The following is a 15,782-nucleotide window of genomic DNA, read 5'->3' as shown; positions in this document are numbered from 1 at the left end:
TACAGGACATTAATCACCATGGTAACAGATTTGTTTGGGTTTGTTGCTGGTTTCTGTCTTCAGTCAAAATGTGGGTGACTGTGTATTTTTGCTACATCCACACAGACCTCACGTATCTGATGTACAGCTAATGTTTGTGTTATAATCCAGTGTTATTCCCGCATTATAAAGGGAGGTCCACGCTGAATAATTTACGTCTTAATGAGCCAGTTTTTACACACTAGGCTGGTTGCCAGGGGTATCTGGGGTCCTCAGCTGTTGCCCCCCACAGAAAGGAAACCCCATACTGTCCAACTCACCGCCAGCCAGAGGGATAAAACCCTTAAAGTTGCAGCCTTTTTGTACTATCTTTCCTCTTGCTACACTAGCAAAACATCTAGCAGAAATCTGTTTGTCTGGCATCAATTAAACTAGACTTTGAAAATAACAACTCAATAACTGATCAAAATTGCTCCTCCAAAAATCTGTTAGACACAGTGCCATGTATCTAAAGGTAGAAAATGAAGAATTGCATGTTTGTGTCAACAACATCAACATGTTTGCCCATCAACATAAAGTGAATTGTTCCTTTAATTTCACAAGCTAGTTCGAGATTCTCTTGTTTTGCAATTATAATATATCCCATCGGGTATAAAATGCATTTTGTATTCTTTGAGTAAATTAAAAGTAATCTTTTACTTGACTCGAGTTTTAGATCATTTTAGTTCTGCTTAAGTTAAACTTAATAAAAGTAACTATACTCATACGTTCTTGTGCTGTTATCATCCATACATGTGTCTTTTCACTCAGCAGGTCTGACAAGTAAAGGGACATGCTGATCTCAATAATGTACACTCTGTTTTGCACACATATGTCACGAAGTTATGTGTCAGGATGTGACCTTAAACAGGGTTAGCATGTCTATCTATGTATAGCTGTAGGTACATGTATGTGTTTACGTCTATTTATACATATAGGTATCTTAACTGTGCAAAGGAATGTAAAACATCAACCGGATGGTCAGATACACCCTATCACCTGTAATTCTGGTTTAGTCTGTTGCTGTTTTATCATTTGTCTGAGTATACTGTTTTCTTTGTAATTTTTGTAAGTCTTTGTAAGTCTAGACACAGCTAAGTTGCATACATGAAAATAACCTTGAAAAAAGTACTTTAACCATTTATGGGAGAAGGAACCATATATGGTCACTTCAGTTTACCTTTGTGGCCTCCTCCCAACTCTCTGCTCCACAGCAGAACCAGAATGATTTCTCTCAGCCAAATAGTGGAGATCAGTCAATGTCGCAGAAAATGACATCACAGCATCTGACCAATCAGCAGTGCTCAAACTTCCTGTTTCCTCCAGAATTCACAAAATGCAGTCTTACGTCTCTTCTGGTCCCACACAGATGACCAAGGATGTCCAAGACGATGAACGTTCTAAGTGTCTATGCACATCAAAAACTTCTGAAAACGTTCAGCAAGTTGAACAAATTATTTGAAATGATTGATGACTCAGTATAAGAATGATAGCATAAAATGGACCCCATTACTAAAGGGACAATTTGGAAAATTTTGCATGAAAATTCAGTCAGTGGGAGCAGTATGGCCTAGTGGTTAAAGGTGCTCCCCATGTACGCGGGCGGCCGGGGTTCAAATCCGGCCTGAGGCCCTTTACCGCATGTCTCTCCCCCACTCTTGACCCTGTTTCCGACTCTATCCACTGTCGTCCTCTATCTAATAAAGGCAAAAAAATGCCAAAAAATAAATCTTTAAAAAAAGGAGAAAAAAAGAAAATTCAGTCAGTGTCCCCGAAGATGAAGAAAGCATGACAAAGCAAAATCTGATTCAAGGCCATGTTGTTTTCTTTGACATTAAGGGCATCATTTTGGAGGAGTGGGTTCCAGGAGTCTCAGCGGTGAATTAGAACTATTTAAAACAGGTTCTAGAAAAACTGTGAGAAAAAGGAGAAGAAAGAGAAGAGAAAGACATTGAAAATTGTTCATGTTCAATAACATTGTATTATGGCATTAGACTCATGCACATCACCTTGTCTGACACTCTGTTGTGATTTATAAAAACAACGTAGAAATAATCATCCTTGTCACTAATGGTCTTTAATTACTTTAATAAACAGTTAAACAACAGTTACTGCAGTTGCTGGTCTTCTTCCCCATTATTATGCTATATCTAGCCTATGTTTCCAGCTCTGATTCAAAGTTGTACTTGAGAGTTTAGAATCATGAGAGAAAATGTTGAACTATGCAGTCCTAGATGATGAAACCTTAAAATAATAGTTATGCAAACAAAGGTTGAATGACTGGAGCAAGTTTTGAAGGCACCACGTGACTCAGGTTATTAAGTATTATATCAATGTACGTATCAGCTTTGTTCCTTAAGTCTTTCAATGCACTATAGACTTAACTTTCACAAGACAGTCTTACTCAACTATAAACTAACATTTAACATATTGCACCTTTTCACCTTCAATACGGTTCCTCAAATAACACCCATTGCCTGAGTAGCCTAATATCAGTCAGCATGTGTGTTTCACGCACCACATCTGATCTTTCAGGCAGGCAGCCTATCACACAGCACATCCCACTGACTGCTTTCTTTCTTTTCTTTCTTTCCTTTTTTTTCCTCCTCCTCTCAAAGTACAAGGGTAGCGTGAGCGAGAACAGAGTGCCAGCAGCCAGCAGCCCAGGACCGGTTGAAACCTGTATGGGTTGCAACTGAGGAGACACTTCCTCCACCCGGTGCATCATCAACCAAATCCAGACAGAGCTGGAAATGATGCATGACTTCAGCACTCAGGGTCCTACTGACTGCTGAGTTAGCCAATACAGTACTAAGATAACATATAGATAGACAGATAGACAGATAGATAGATAGATAGATAGATAGATAGATAGATAGATAGAAAAATGACACAACGTATGAATAATGCTAATTGTCAAACACTTGTCCAGAACACAAAAAGCAAATGTGAGAAAAACTCCAGTAGTTTTTGCAACATAAGGCGAATCGTGGCTTCTGAGACTGAAACAAAGAGAAGAAGGCTGCTGTTGCGTTCGTGGGCTGTTAGGAGACGGGAGACCTTCATTCTGTAAGTTAGTGCAACTTTATGGCCTAGAGCCACTGAAGGACAAAATTTACCTGGATTAATTGTTGGCCTTTTGGCTATAGAACTATTGTTTTAGTTTTAACGCAACCGTTACATTTTATAAACTCTTGCTACAGGCTAAAGATTTGTTTGCTATCAGTAGGCTAGCTGAATAAAAACAGATACAGTGGTGGCGCTACTTCAGCTATCAGAGCTGTTTTAGTCCAATAATGTCTAATTTACTCAGGTTGCTATGACATAATTAGTCACATAAATCAATATTTAAGTGTAATATTCCACTGAGCACTCCCATTTATCTGCTCCATTCTTCATAAGATTGTGTACCTTATGTACCTGGATAAATAGCATGTATTTCAGTGGCGGTTGTTGTCGTTACGATGATTTGTTTCCCTATCGTGATTTTTCTTTTTTCCCCACTTAAAGCTGCTACAAGATTACGGGACAACGATTTTGTTCTCCATTTTATTATGATAAGGATTTTAGGAGTCACGCTGGGGTTAATGAGGTCATAACAACTGAGTCACCTAACAGGTCAGCGAACTTTCTGTTCTCCTCAACCCAACCGTTAATTCTCCTGCTCTGACTGTCTCGCTTTGTCCCAACTTCCGTGAACGCGGCATCTGATAAGTAAGCAGCCGGCAAGCAGGCGGTGTCCTCGAGAAGTTGCCGTAATGAAATCCTCCAATCAGAAGCGCCCGTAGCACACACAACAGAGGTCTGTGCGGCTCCATATTGGATCTGCCTTTTCTTAGAAATACACTGCTCTGGAGACCTGCCTGCGCACATTGTTAATGCTCGGCCAAGCAGCCGGCTCCGCTGACCGGGCTCAGGTAGCTTATGAGGGATGCGGCCAACAAGCCGCGCTGTCAAGAACAAATGTTCAGAGCTTTGTCTGCCACACCGGCGTCATCCCCGCAATGTTAACGGGGCTGAGAAATTAGGTTAGAGGCGCACCTGAGCGAGGAGCGAAAAGTGGCATGCAGGCTGTGGAAGAAATAATTGGATTGAGATAACACCAAACAGGAGGCAGTAAGTAAGTATGTTTTTCTACTCTGCGTCAAATTTACACTTATATTAAAGGAATGATGATCTGGGCTATAACTCGACCAGTTGTCTGTTTTCCCGCCTGCCAGGAGATAATGTTTTTAGATAAGATACTTATTACCTGTGGTGAATGTTTAACAACGGGGCGCATGCTGCGTCTCATTTCACATGTTTCAACAAGTCACCTGACCCGGTACACTAACAGACAACTTGCTGCGCAAGAGCCCCTCACGTGAGGAGATAAAGTCTAATGTTCCCTCCAGCCATTTACGTCTTATTTCCCTTTTGTAGAGGAGAAGTATTCCCTCATACAAACACGCATATGCCATGTTTTCCTCATGCCCAGTCTGCGACCTACTTCCCCTGTCTGGAGCTCAGCTGTAACCCGCAGACCTGGCTGTAGTTAGTTTACACTAAAATGTCTGGTAGCCATCTTTAAATTCATAATTTGTCTGAATTGATCGATGTTATGGCCACCGTCACATGGCGTAATCAGTTTTATGCAGTCTTAGTGCTCAGGAGGGCAACCTGTTCCTCCACAGGTTTAATCCAGATCAGGGGAGGGGGACAGTGCACCGCCAGTGTATAGGTTTAAAAAGTGACCGTGTTTACTGGTGACTAGTGTGTAGTCAGCCTAGAGCAAAATTTAGTGGGAAGTGAGTGACTTAATAAACGAGTCTGTGTTCAGGTTTACTTCTTGTGAAATAGAATTTCAAAATGAACTCATCAGATAGTCCTATAGTTTCAATAAAAAATTAAACAAAGAGGCAAGAGAACACTCGCATGTTGAAAGTCACTAGATGGCACGGTCACACTTAAAGTCACAACACCTGCCAATCTTTCTTTGTTATGTAGCTTTTCTTCAGTCCTATGTGAACGACGGCGGCTTTTTCTAAGGTTGACAGCGTTTTCACCCTTTGATAACACGTTTTAAAAGCAAACGAATGTCTGTTACTTAAATGATACAAAAAAGTAATGACCCTGTACTTTGTCTTAAGGGGTGCACAGAAGAAGGAATCCTTAAAATTGCAGGGAAACTACACACAGTATGTATTGATTGGATAAGAAATTCCTCAATAATGATGCAAATCACTTCTGCTTCGATACTGTGGTATGAAAATAGGCATGGATTTTATTTTTACTTGTATTATATGAAAGTCTAAAATGCTGGTATTGTGACTGTGCAGCTCTATAAGTAAAATTTGTCACATTATAAGAGCATGAACATCACTTAGGCTTCTTTGCAAAAATCTAAAAAAAAGGTGTAACTCATTATCAGTCAATTCCCTGTGGTTTAGTTTAACATGACTCCTTTATCAGTGAAATCATCAAAGAAAAGTAAACAAATTGAAGATATGAGACATTTAGGAGGGTCCTCACAGTTAAATCTGACACTAAACCCCCCCATGATGCAAGTTAAACTCCTGTAGGGAGAAGCAACACAATCAGCTGTGTGCACTACTAGCCTATATATCAGGGGTCATCAACTCCATTTTCATAAGGGCCAGCTTTTTTGATCAACGCTGTGGGGGCTGAACATTGAAATAAACTGACATAAAATCTTTTTTTCTTTCTAGTTAATACATTCTTGTAAAACTAGCATTTAAAAATTAATGGAACTTTCAGCCTTTACTAGTGAGATTATTCCTTATACTGCAACCAGCCACAAGGGGATGATTGAGCTAATTTAGCAATTTTTACATATTTCTGGAGTCCTCTTGATATCTATCACTGTGTTCATTGCTAATATTCTGTGCCATTATTGGCCAAATTACCCAGCCAAATTAAAGGAATACTAATGTGCCTCTTGTCTGATAAGCCGCTAGGTTGAAGTTTTTATTCAAACCTCAAGAAAAAAGTCAAACCCTACTATGCCAAATTTTTGTCTTCTCAAATTATCTTAATTCAATAATCACCTGGGGGGCCTGATGTGGCCACTAGGCCTCCAGTTAATGAACACTTCTATATACTAAATCCAGTCTAGATGACAGTGCCAGGCTGTTGGATAAAAACCTCCGGAAACAGCTAAATGGAAAAAAACATGGTCTTCTTCATTTAAGTGTTACACAATAGTTGAAGCAAATAGATGTTTGCCAGAAAGAAGGCAAGAAACTCTGAAGTGCATTGTGTTGTATCATAATCATATCATATCATATCATATTGTATTGTAGCAGCAGCTTTATGTTACCAAGCCTGATAGCTTCTGAAAGCACCAGTGAGAGAACAAGTTAGGCAAAATAAGAACCTAATTTGATGTAACAGCCAGACTAATGATGCTCTTTAGGCTTATAGATATATATTTGTTGCAACTATATTTGAGTTAGGCTATAGGTAGATCCATTATTTTATCAGTCCCAGAAGGTAAATAGTTTTGTAACCTCACCTCATGACATTTGACAGGACAAAAATACGAAACTAAAACCAAATGCAAAAAAATGGTGAGGTGCAGAGTGTTAGTGTGACCAGGTGCAAAATAATAACATATGAAACAAACAAGAGTCAATAGAAGAATAAGCTGTTTGGCATTGGCATACTCAGCTCTGCTGCTCATCCCACAAATATATGTTCCTTACAAATGAGGCCCAGTTTAAAAGGGAAATAAATAGTCCTTTCAATGATATAAGATTTATTGCTTGTTACGACAAAGTAATAATCTACCAAACACACATTTCCTCACTTTTTGTGTAGTGGATCCCAACTGGTGTCCAACGATGCCTAGGAGCAAGTCTAGATCTGCTTTGGGAGTTGTACAACCACACATTATTACTTCAAATAAACATGTGTTACAATATCTTGTAACACATGTTTAAGAGGCTACGTGGCATGACTATGATTATGGTGTGCCTTGAGATTTTGGCTTTATCTTAGGTGTGCCTTTGGCAGATACATTTGAAAACAACTAGTATAGAGAATAGAATAGTGTACCAGTGTTATTTATACATCTTTTGCTAGTGTATTGGTATTTACTTAGGGACTTATTTGTTTTCCATTATGAGCAGACTTGAAAACTTTTTTAGGACCTCTAGGGGATTAAGTACAAATTGTTTGTTTTGTTTTTAATTTTTATATTAGATTTTAAAGTCTTAAGTCTTTGCAAATATCAGCTTTTCAGTAGAGTTGTCATGATACCAGATGTGTGAACTGTAAAGGCATAAAACCAAATGGTTTTGGCAACAGTTGAGATATGATGGAGGAAAACAGAAGTCCGAAGCACCAATACCAGGTAATTATTCAGGTTTTGTGGTCAAAATTGTGATCAAACTCATGCTTGCTGTCCAAAATTGTACATCACTGGTGATGTTTTTGAGCTGACAGTGCTCTTTCTTTTTGGGATGGTACATAACTAAAGATCAGTGGTTATTTCAAAGCTTTGTTGCCTTTGGATCCTATGCATCATTAAGATAACAGCAACTATATCATTGCAGAACACGGTTTTGTTCCCAACATTAAATTTCAGCAATGACTAGAGGACAACAGCTACTACACTGGCATTAATTGACATTTCTGCTTTAAAATCAGCCACAATGGGTGAACAGTTAAAGAGCCTCTATAGAAATTTATTTTCTTTGGTATACAAATAAAAAAACAAGAAGATTTCATTTACGCTGGAGAGGAAACCGTAAAATGTTCTTAGAAATGTCCCAATTGTTGCTCTCTCACTTCTCATCTCATCTAAGTGCAGTTTGGATGAACTCAGCATATCCTCTGCTGTGGAGTGCAGCGCAGCATGAAATATTCAAAATGTGTCACAGAGATATTGCTTTTCAGTGTAGATCCAAGGACAGATACTGTTTTATTTATTTACATTATGAAATAGACAAATCTGTGCTCAGTACTTGTTTGCAATAGATTTAGTTAGAAAGAAAAGCTGGAGATGGACAAGATGATATCATAAAAGATGTCTACCCTTTAAAGAAAGTGCCACATCCTTTCAAAATAGGCACTAAAAGAAGCACATGTGTGCCAGACGTCTTAGTGAGTCAGACCAGTTAGTAGACTTATTATCCAACATCAAAAGGCTCTGCTTCGGTCCAGTAATAACATGTTGTAATAAGTCTGGATTTAGCTAAACCCCAGCTCTGTGTTTTAACATCATTAAACATTACTGGAATCAGACTGTACAGTTACAGGAATGAGATTTGAATTTAGAAAATTACAAAGAGAACACTTACCCACTTATTGTTTAAACTTAAAGAACAATTTTCTCTTCCCTTTTGATTTAACGGTGAAATCTGTAAGCTGATGGTGCAGCTTTGTGCTCTAAAACTCAATTGGAAAGTTATTTTTAAATTTCCTTTTGTATTTCCTGAAAGATTGCTAAGAGGAAGTCTTGCGTTCATCAGTCCAAACAGAAATCAGCCCAATTTAAAAAAAAACTTAGCAAGAGGAGTTTGCAGAATATTTCCTTGAGTAATCCGACGTTCCCTAAAATGAAAAGAAAAAGAAACCCGTCCCTGAGTCCAAAACTCAAAGAAACAACAATGATAAGCAGATCTAGTAGTGAGTTGCATCATTTGCCTCACACTGATAGACAAGAGTGTTTGAAATTTTCCATTAAGTTTTCAATACCTGCAATGGTTTTCAGCAGCTATGCAGAAGTTCAGATGTAGTCTGGTCTTGGTGATAGTTTTAAAAAGTGGGATAACTAGTAGAATGAAAAGTAACAAAAGGATTTTACCAGCTGTTCAGCATTGGCAGTGTGTTCTCTGAGATAGATTATATCCTTTAAAATGTATGATGACTCATGCTTTTGTTTTCCAGACGCAGTGATTATTTCCACCATCCAACAATAAAGTAGAGTTGAATTATCTCATGTTAGTGACATATCCACCACTCACTGTGCTTCATTTGTGTTACACTGGCTGTAGATGGAGGGTGTGTGCTTTTGTTAAAACCTTATCAAAATGCTTTGATCTACTATGTACACTTTAGTCACAGTCTGAGGATTAACAGCAGTCAATAGCAGTTATTTTCAGCTGTTGTTCTGTTCACATACAAAATAAACCGACATGAGAGGCAGCACTGTAACAAACACTTCATCAAAAATGCTTTTTACTGATTGGTCAAATGAAGTTCAAATGTCATATCTGCAACAAGATTTTGGTTAGTTTGGACGTTATACAGTGCAGCAGAATCTTAAACTTTGATAAGATCCTACGAAATGTTAAATATAATCTTTACCTGATTTAATACCATGGTGAAGAAATTACAAGTCCTAGGCACCAAATACTGGGTCAAGCAAACTTCTGCCTAATGTCTATATTGCACAAATGTGAACAAGGTCTGGCTGCACACTGTATATCTCAGATGCCCCCTCTCACAGACCGCTACTTTGATATGCTGCATCTGTCAGAAAGGTAGTACACGCTAAAACATTCAAAATAAAATCTGATTAAACTTTCAGTTAGGGTAAGGGTTGGGATACCGAAAGTAAAGAGTTAAAAACCTGACCTGCAAAACCCTTACTGCAAAATTTTAATTATTCAATTTCAGTTTAATTAACCTTTATTTAAATCTCAAATCATTGAGGTTTCCCTTCTTTCCAATGATGATGTTATAAAAACAGACACGATAAAGACAAAATAAAAACAATCCGAGAAAGGATACTCAGTTAAAGCAGTTACACACCATGGTGAAATAATTTGAAATCATCACCTTAAATTGTCATAGAGAGCTAAAACGTCAGTCTTGAGATTTGTTGAAATTTGTTCCACTTGCTCCAATTAACCTGAGTAAACAGTCTGCTTACAGGAAAAAAGCTTTTCCTCCATGAAAACATACAAACGTAGCCTATATAGCTTATGTAGCTCCATTAGCTGCATAAGCTACATAGATAAATGAGCTATGTAGCTAACATGGCTAGCGCTAAAGCCCACAAAGTTAATGGATATCTACACAAAAGAAGCAACAAAGCTAACATTATCTATGTAGCTTAGAATAGCTTATGATATATTGGCTAAAGCTCACATTGCTAAGTAACCTTAATGAACACTTAGCTAGCTTAGCTATGCTAGCTTTAACTAGAGCTAACAAAGCACTTCTGTTCTGACAAAGACAGCTTCTCACAGTAATGGTCTGAAAGAGGGGACATCTGAGATCTTCGGTCTGCAGCCAGACTGTCTTGAGATATGTTGCCAAGCATTTACAAAAAGTTGCTAACTTTTGCCATTTCTGCAATTTAGATGGTGCTCTCTCTTTTTTTGCTAGCTGTAGCTTTCCTTTAAAAAAATTTGACTGAAGATCAGTAGGTAACCGTTCAACATATTTATCTTCTGCCAATCTACTATTTGGTTAATGGACTGTTTTAACATTTTAATACATTTTCTAACACGTCATTTTTCTCTCTGAAAGCACAAGTTTATTAACACATTCCCCCTTATTTTTTGCAGTGATGTTCACACTCACTGAGGTTGCTTCCTTGAATGATATCCAGCCAACGTACCGCATCCTAAAGCCATGGTGGGACGTCTTCATGGACTACCTGGGGCTGGTCATGCTCATGCTGGCCATATTTGCCATGACCATGCAGATCACCAAGGACCAGGTGGCCTGTCTTCCCTGTCTGGAGGAACCGGAGGAGATCTCAGGGGCGAAACCCAACTCCTTCCCCCAGCAGACCACACAGGCCTCATCCGCAGCCCCTGGTGCCCCCGTGATGACCGGTGCCCCTCTCATCACTAAGGACTTACCAGATGAGGTGGTTCACGAGATCCACGTAACTCACCAACACACATCTGTGTTATCAGAGAAATTTGTCAATCAACCTCAACCAACAGGCGTCAGGACCAACCTGGACTTTCAACAATATGTCTTCATTAACCAAATATGTTACCACGTTGCCTTGCCATGGTATTCCAAGTACTTTCCATACCTCACCCTCATTCACACCCTTGTGCTCATGGTCAGTAGCAACTTTTGGTTCAAATACCCAAAAACAAGCTCAAAGATAGAGCATTTTGTTTCAATTTTGGGCAGGTGTTTTGAGTCTCCTTGGACAACAAAGGCTTTGTCTGAAACTGCGTGTGAAGACTCTGAGGAGAACAAACAGAGGCTAACTGGTACTTCCTCTGCACCAAAGCAGGTTTCTCTAGAGGGTAAAGATGAAGGCACAAATGTAAACTCATCCACACCCATGCTGGGGGTGAAGTTCTCTGCAGATAAGCCCATTGCAGAGGTACCAAGTAGCCTGACAATCCTTGACAAGAAAGATGGTGAGCAGGCCAAAGCATTATTTGAGAAAGTAAGGAAATTCAGAGCTCATGTGGAGGACAGTGATTTCATCTACAAGCTTTATGTAGCACAGACTGTTGTCAAAACTGTCAAATTTATTTTGATATTGTCCTACACTTCGACCTTTTTGGCTAAAATTAATTTCAAGCATGATTGTGAGCCAGATATCAAACAGCTGACAGGATACAGGAAGTTCTTCTGTACACACAACATGGCTTTCATGCTGAACAAGCTGCTCGTAAGCTACATGGCATTGATTTTGATCTACGGGATGGCCTGCTTGTACTCACTTTTCTGGGTGTTTCGACGACCTTTGAAAGAGTACTCGTTCGAGAAGGTCAGAGAAGAAAGTAGCTTCAGTGACATTCCTGATGTCAAAAATGACTTTGCATTCCTCTTACACATGGTTGACCAGTACGACCAACTCTACTCCAAACGCTTCGGTGTCTTCTTGTCTGAGGTCAGCGAAAACAAGCTGAGGGAGATCAGCCTCAACCATGAATGGACCTTTGAAAAGCTGAGGCAGCTGGTGACCCGCAACGCACAGGACCAACAGGAGCTGCACCTTTTCATGCTCTCTGGTCTCCCCAACGCTGTATTTGACCTCACAGACCTGGAAGTGCTGAAACTGGAGCTGATCCCAGAGGTGAGGTTCTCGGCAAAGGTCTCCCAGATGACCAGCCTGCAGGAGCTCCATCTCTGCCACTGTCCTGCTAAAGTGGAGCAGACCGGCTTTGCTTTCCTGCGGGATCATCTTCGCTGTCTTCACGTCAAGTTCACTGACGTGGCAGAGATCCCAACATGGGTGTACCTGCTGAGGAGTCTAAGGGAGCTGAACCTGATCGGCAACTTGAGCTCAGAAAACAACAAAATGATTGGTCTGGAGTCCATGCGAGATTTGAGGCATTTAAAAACATTGTGTTTAAAAAGCAACCTAACAAAAATGCCAACAAACATCACAGAACTTTCCCCACATCTGATAAAGTTAGTAGTGCACAATGATGGCACTAAACTGCTTGTACTGAACAGTCTGAAAAAAATGGCAAGTCTCATTGAACTGGAGCTGCACACCTGTGAACTTGAAAGGATCCCCCATGCCATTTTCAGCCTCACCAACCTGCAGGAGCTCGACCTGAAATCCAACAACATCCGGACCATCGAGGAGATCATCAGCTTCCAGCACCTGAAGAGACTGACATGCCTGAAGCTGTGGCACAACAAAATCATCACCATCCCATCATCTATTGGCCAGGTCAAGTCTCTGGAGGCTCTGCACCTCTCTCACAATAAACTTGAGTCCCTGCCTCCAGCGTTGTTCACCCTGCCAAAACTACGACACCTAGACGTGGGTCACAACTCCATCACAATACTCCCTCCTGATGTAGGTCTCCTCCACAACCTGCAGCACTTAGCCATCAACTCTAATAAGCTGGAGGTGCTGCCCAAGCCTCTGTTCAGATGCAACAAGCTCAAGGTGCTGTGCCTGGGGAACAATGCACTCACCGTGCTGCCAGAGGCGGTGGGTCAACTGGTGCAGCTCACTCAGCTGGAGCTTAGAGGAAACTGTCTGGACAGGCTGCCAGCCCAGCTGGGGAACTGCCGAATGCTGCGCAAGAATGGCTTGGTTGTGGAGGACCATCTCTTTGATACGCTGCCTGTGGAAGTGAAGGAGAGTATCAGCCTAGAGACCAACACATTTTCCAGTGGCTTATAGCACAAAAACCACAATCCAGACAGGCTGACACCTCTGGTGGTTCATGAAAAGTCTGTTTAATGGATGTAAGAGTCAACATTTTATTATTGTAATATCCTTTAAATGAATGCATTTTAGAGTTGTTCCTGAACAGGTATCATTTTTTCAACATGCCTAAAATGTAGTATCAAGTATGACAAATACTCCAGTAAATGCACTGATCTGATAACAAAACCAATTAGCCTCCTAATAGTAATCATGTCACAATAACAAACGACAGTGTAATTCTAGTACAGTGTGGTCTTAGTCAGAGCTACAAAATGTCAACAGTCAGTGTTTTCCATAGATACTATGTAAATTGTTTTAATCCACTTGTTTCAGAGGGATACTTGGTATTGGCCAATCAAGGTTTCATTATCAGGGAGGAGACATTTTTCAGAACATCTCTTATATTTTGATTGTTAAAATGCATTCATGTAGTTGCAAATGTATAATTTTGGTACAGAATGCTTTTGTTGTTGCTGGGTCTCTGATCCAGCAACCTTTTGTGATTTAGTTCTTCATAGCTTCTAGTAATATAACAAATAGAAAGAAATGAGCTCTAACTGTAATAGACCAAATCATTTTCTTCTGATGACACCGTATGTAGACCTGTCATTCTTGTTTAGGTACTCAGGTATAATTGTAAGCACGGGGAACAATCTTTTTGCCTTAACTGCTGCTATTTTTTACAGTGAGGGCTTTCACATGCAAAAGGCCAAAAATGAATATTTGATGTTTCCTTGTCAGCTCTCCATACAGACACTATCCACTCAGCAATATGCTAGAACAGAAGTCACAATGCAACCACTTCTTCTTTTGTAGTTTTTACATGTTTTTGAACTGATGTAACCTTTTACTTTTTCTCAAAAGCTTGTAGCTGACAGAATGAGTTCAGAGTTCTCAGGTGGAGAATAAGCACCAGAAATGAACCTTTATCTTGTTGTTGTAGGGATTGTATACAAAGGCCTATAGTAATTAATTTGCACACGCACAAAACGTAATGATTTGAATGTCCTTGGTGATAACATGTCCTAGTAACAACGTGAGCTGATAAAAGAAAGGGAAATCTGTTGACTGTCTTGTTTTTAATCATGCTTAAAAGATATGTAACAGAGTCAGTCACAGTAGGACTGATTATTTTCATGTTAAAATTGTGTGATGACTACAAACATGTCTGCCTTCATTCTTTTCAATGTATCTCTGTGTAGGCCTACATAAAGTGAGTGTTCCCAGGAGCTGCTGTAACACCTTGGTGATCCTATGCTTAAAGTCCACTGCTTTATGGCACAATAAAACAAGATTTTAGATGAACGTCTAATCATCATTCTCTCCTTCTAATGCATTTCACTGCATGTGTTTTACTCCAGCCAGATTTCCATGAATTAAACTGACTCCTAACAGTACTCATCTTTTTATTAAAAAGTTACTTTGGGAATCAGATTTCTGACCCACAATTTTACTTCAGTTTAAAGGTGGTAGCTTTAAGTGTCTTTGAGTGGTACCCATCTTTTTTTCTCTAATACCCCCAGCTAGAAACAGAGAAAAGCCACACCGCTCTACCCACAACCCAAATATGATTGTAACAAAAGGAGAAAATTTTACAAACTACATCTCCTGCCTGTGGAATAAATGGTTGCCAGTGAAAGTAGAGTGGTGTATAGGCTAGAAAGAATGCTGTGCTTTTTATGGAGGTGGGATTTGTGGAATGTAATAAGCAAGGGACAAACATGAGACCTACGATGCTGTCAATAAGTATTTGCCCCCTTTATGATTTTTTTTTTTTTTTTGCATATTTGTCACTCTTAAATGTTTCAGATCATCAAACTTATTTTCGTATTAGACAAAAATAACTGTGTAAATACAAAATGCTCTTACTAAAATTGATGATATCCTGTATTAATGGGGAAAAAGACATTCAAACCAACCTGACCTTGTGTGGAAAAGTAATTGCCCCCTAAGCCTAATAACTGTTTATGCCACCCAACAACTGCAAGTAAGCATTTGTAATAACTAGCAATAAGTCTTTAACATAGCTGTGGAGGAATTTTGGCCCACTTTACTCTGCAGAATTGTTTTAAGCCACTTTGGAGGTTTTTCAAGCATAAACTGCATGTTTAAGGTCATGCCACAACAACTCGATCAGATTTAAGACCGGGCTTTGACTAGGCCTTCATTTTGTTTTTATAAGTCATTCAGAGGTGGACTTGTCAGTGTATTTTGGATCATTGCCCTGCTGCATAACCCAAGTGCACTTGAGCTTGTGTTCACAAACTGATGGCCGGACATTCTCCTTCAGGATTTTCTGGTAGAGAGCAGAATTCATTATTCCATTATTTATGGCAAGTGGTCCAGGTCCTGAAGCAGCAAAGCAGCCCCAAGCCACCACACTACCACCACGTCTGACTGTTGGTATGAGGTTCTGTTTATGAAATACTATGTTAGTTTTACACCAGATGTAACTGATGCACACCTTCCAAAATGTCTGCTTTTGTCTCATCAGTTCCCTGAATATTTTCCCAGAAGTCTTGGGGATCATTGAGATATTTATGGCAAATGTGAGACAAGCCTTTTTGTATTTTTTGGTCAGCGGTGTTTTTAGCATTGGAACTCTCCCATGGATTCCATTTTTGACCTGTCTCTTTCTTGTTGATTCATAAATACTAACCCT

The 15,782-nt window shown here is 39.6% G+C and overlaps 1 protein-coding gene across 9 annotated transcripts; it reads left to right on the top strand.

Annotated features, from left to right (window-relative positions):
* The first annotated feature begins 3,037 nt into the window (after nt 1–3,037).
* On the top strand, nt 3,038–14,419 carry lrrc8da (leucine rich repeat containing 8 VRAC subunit Da). Of its 9 annotated transcripts, none has more exons than XM_041803534.1 (4): nt 3,836–4,134; nt 5,148–5,195; nt 8,911–8,963; nt 10,539–14,419. In XM_041803534.1, exon 4 carries the CDS (start codon nt 10,541–10,543, stop codon nt 13,091–13,093), a length of 2,553 nt encoding a protein of 850 aa, XP_041659468.1. In that variant the 5' UTR covers nt 3,836–4,134; nt 5,148–5,195; nt 8,911–8,963; nt 10,539–10,540; the 3' UTR covers nt 13,094–14,419. The 9 variants fall into 9 exon arrangements, with proteins under 9 accessions (XP_041659469.1, XP_041659468.1, XP_041659466.1 ...); XM_041803532.1 differs by having other exon boundaries at nt 3,836–4,138; XM_041803531.1 differs by lacking the exon at nt 8,911–8,963.
* Nucleotides 14,420–15,782: the final 1,363 nt, after the last annotated feature.

Source organism: Cheilinus undulatus, linkage group 13, assembly GCF_018320785.1.
Source record: "Cheilinus undulatus linkage group 13, ASM1832078v1, whole genome shotgun sequence".
Classification (NCBI taxonomy): domain Eukaryota; kingdom Metazoa; phylum Chordata; class Actinopteri; order Labriformes; family Labridae; genus Cheilinus; species Cheilinus undulatus.
The sequence above is the reverse complement of the archived record's forward strand: the minus strand, read 5'-3'. Positions and strand labels throughout refer to the sequence as shown.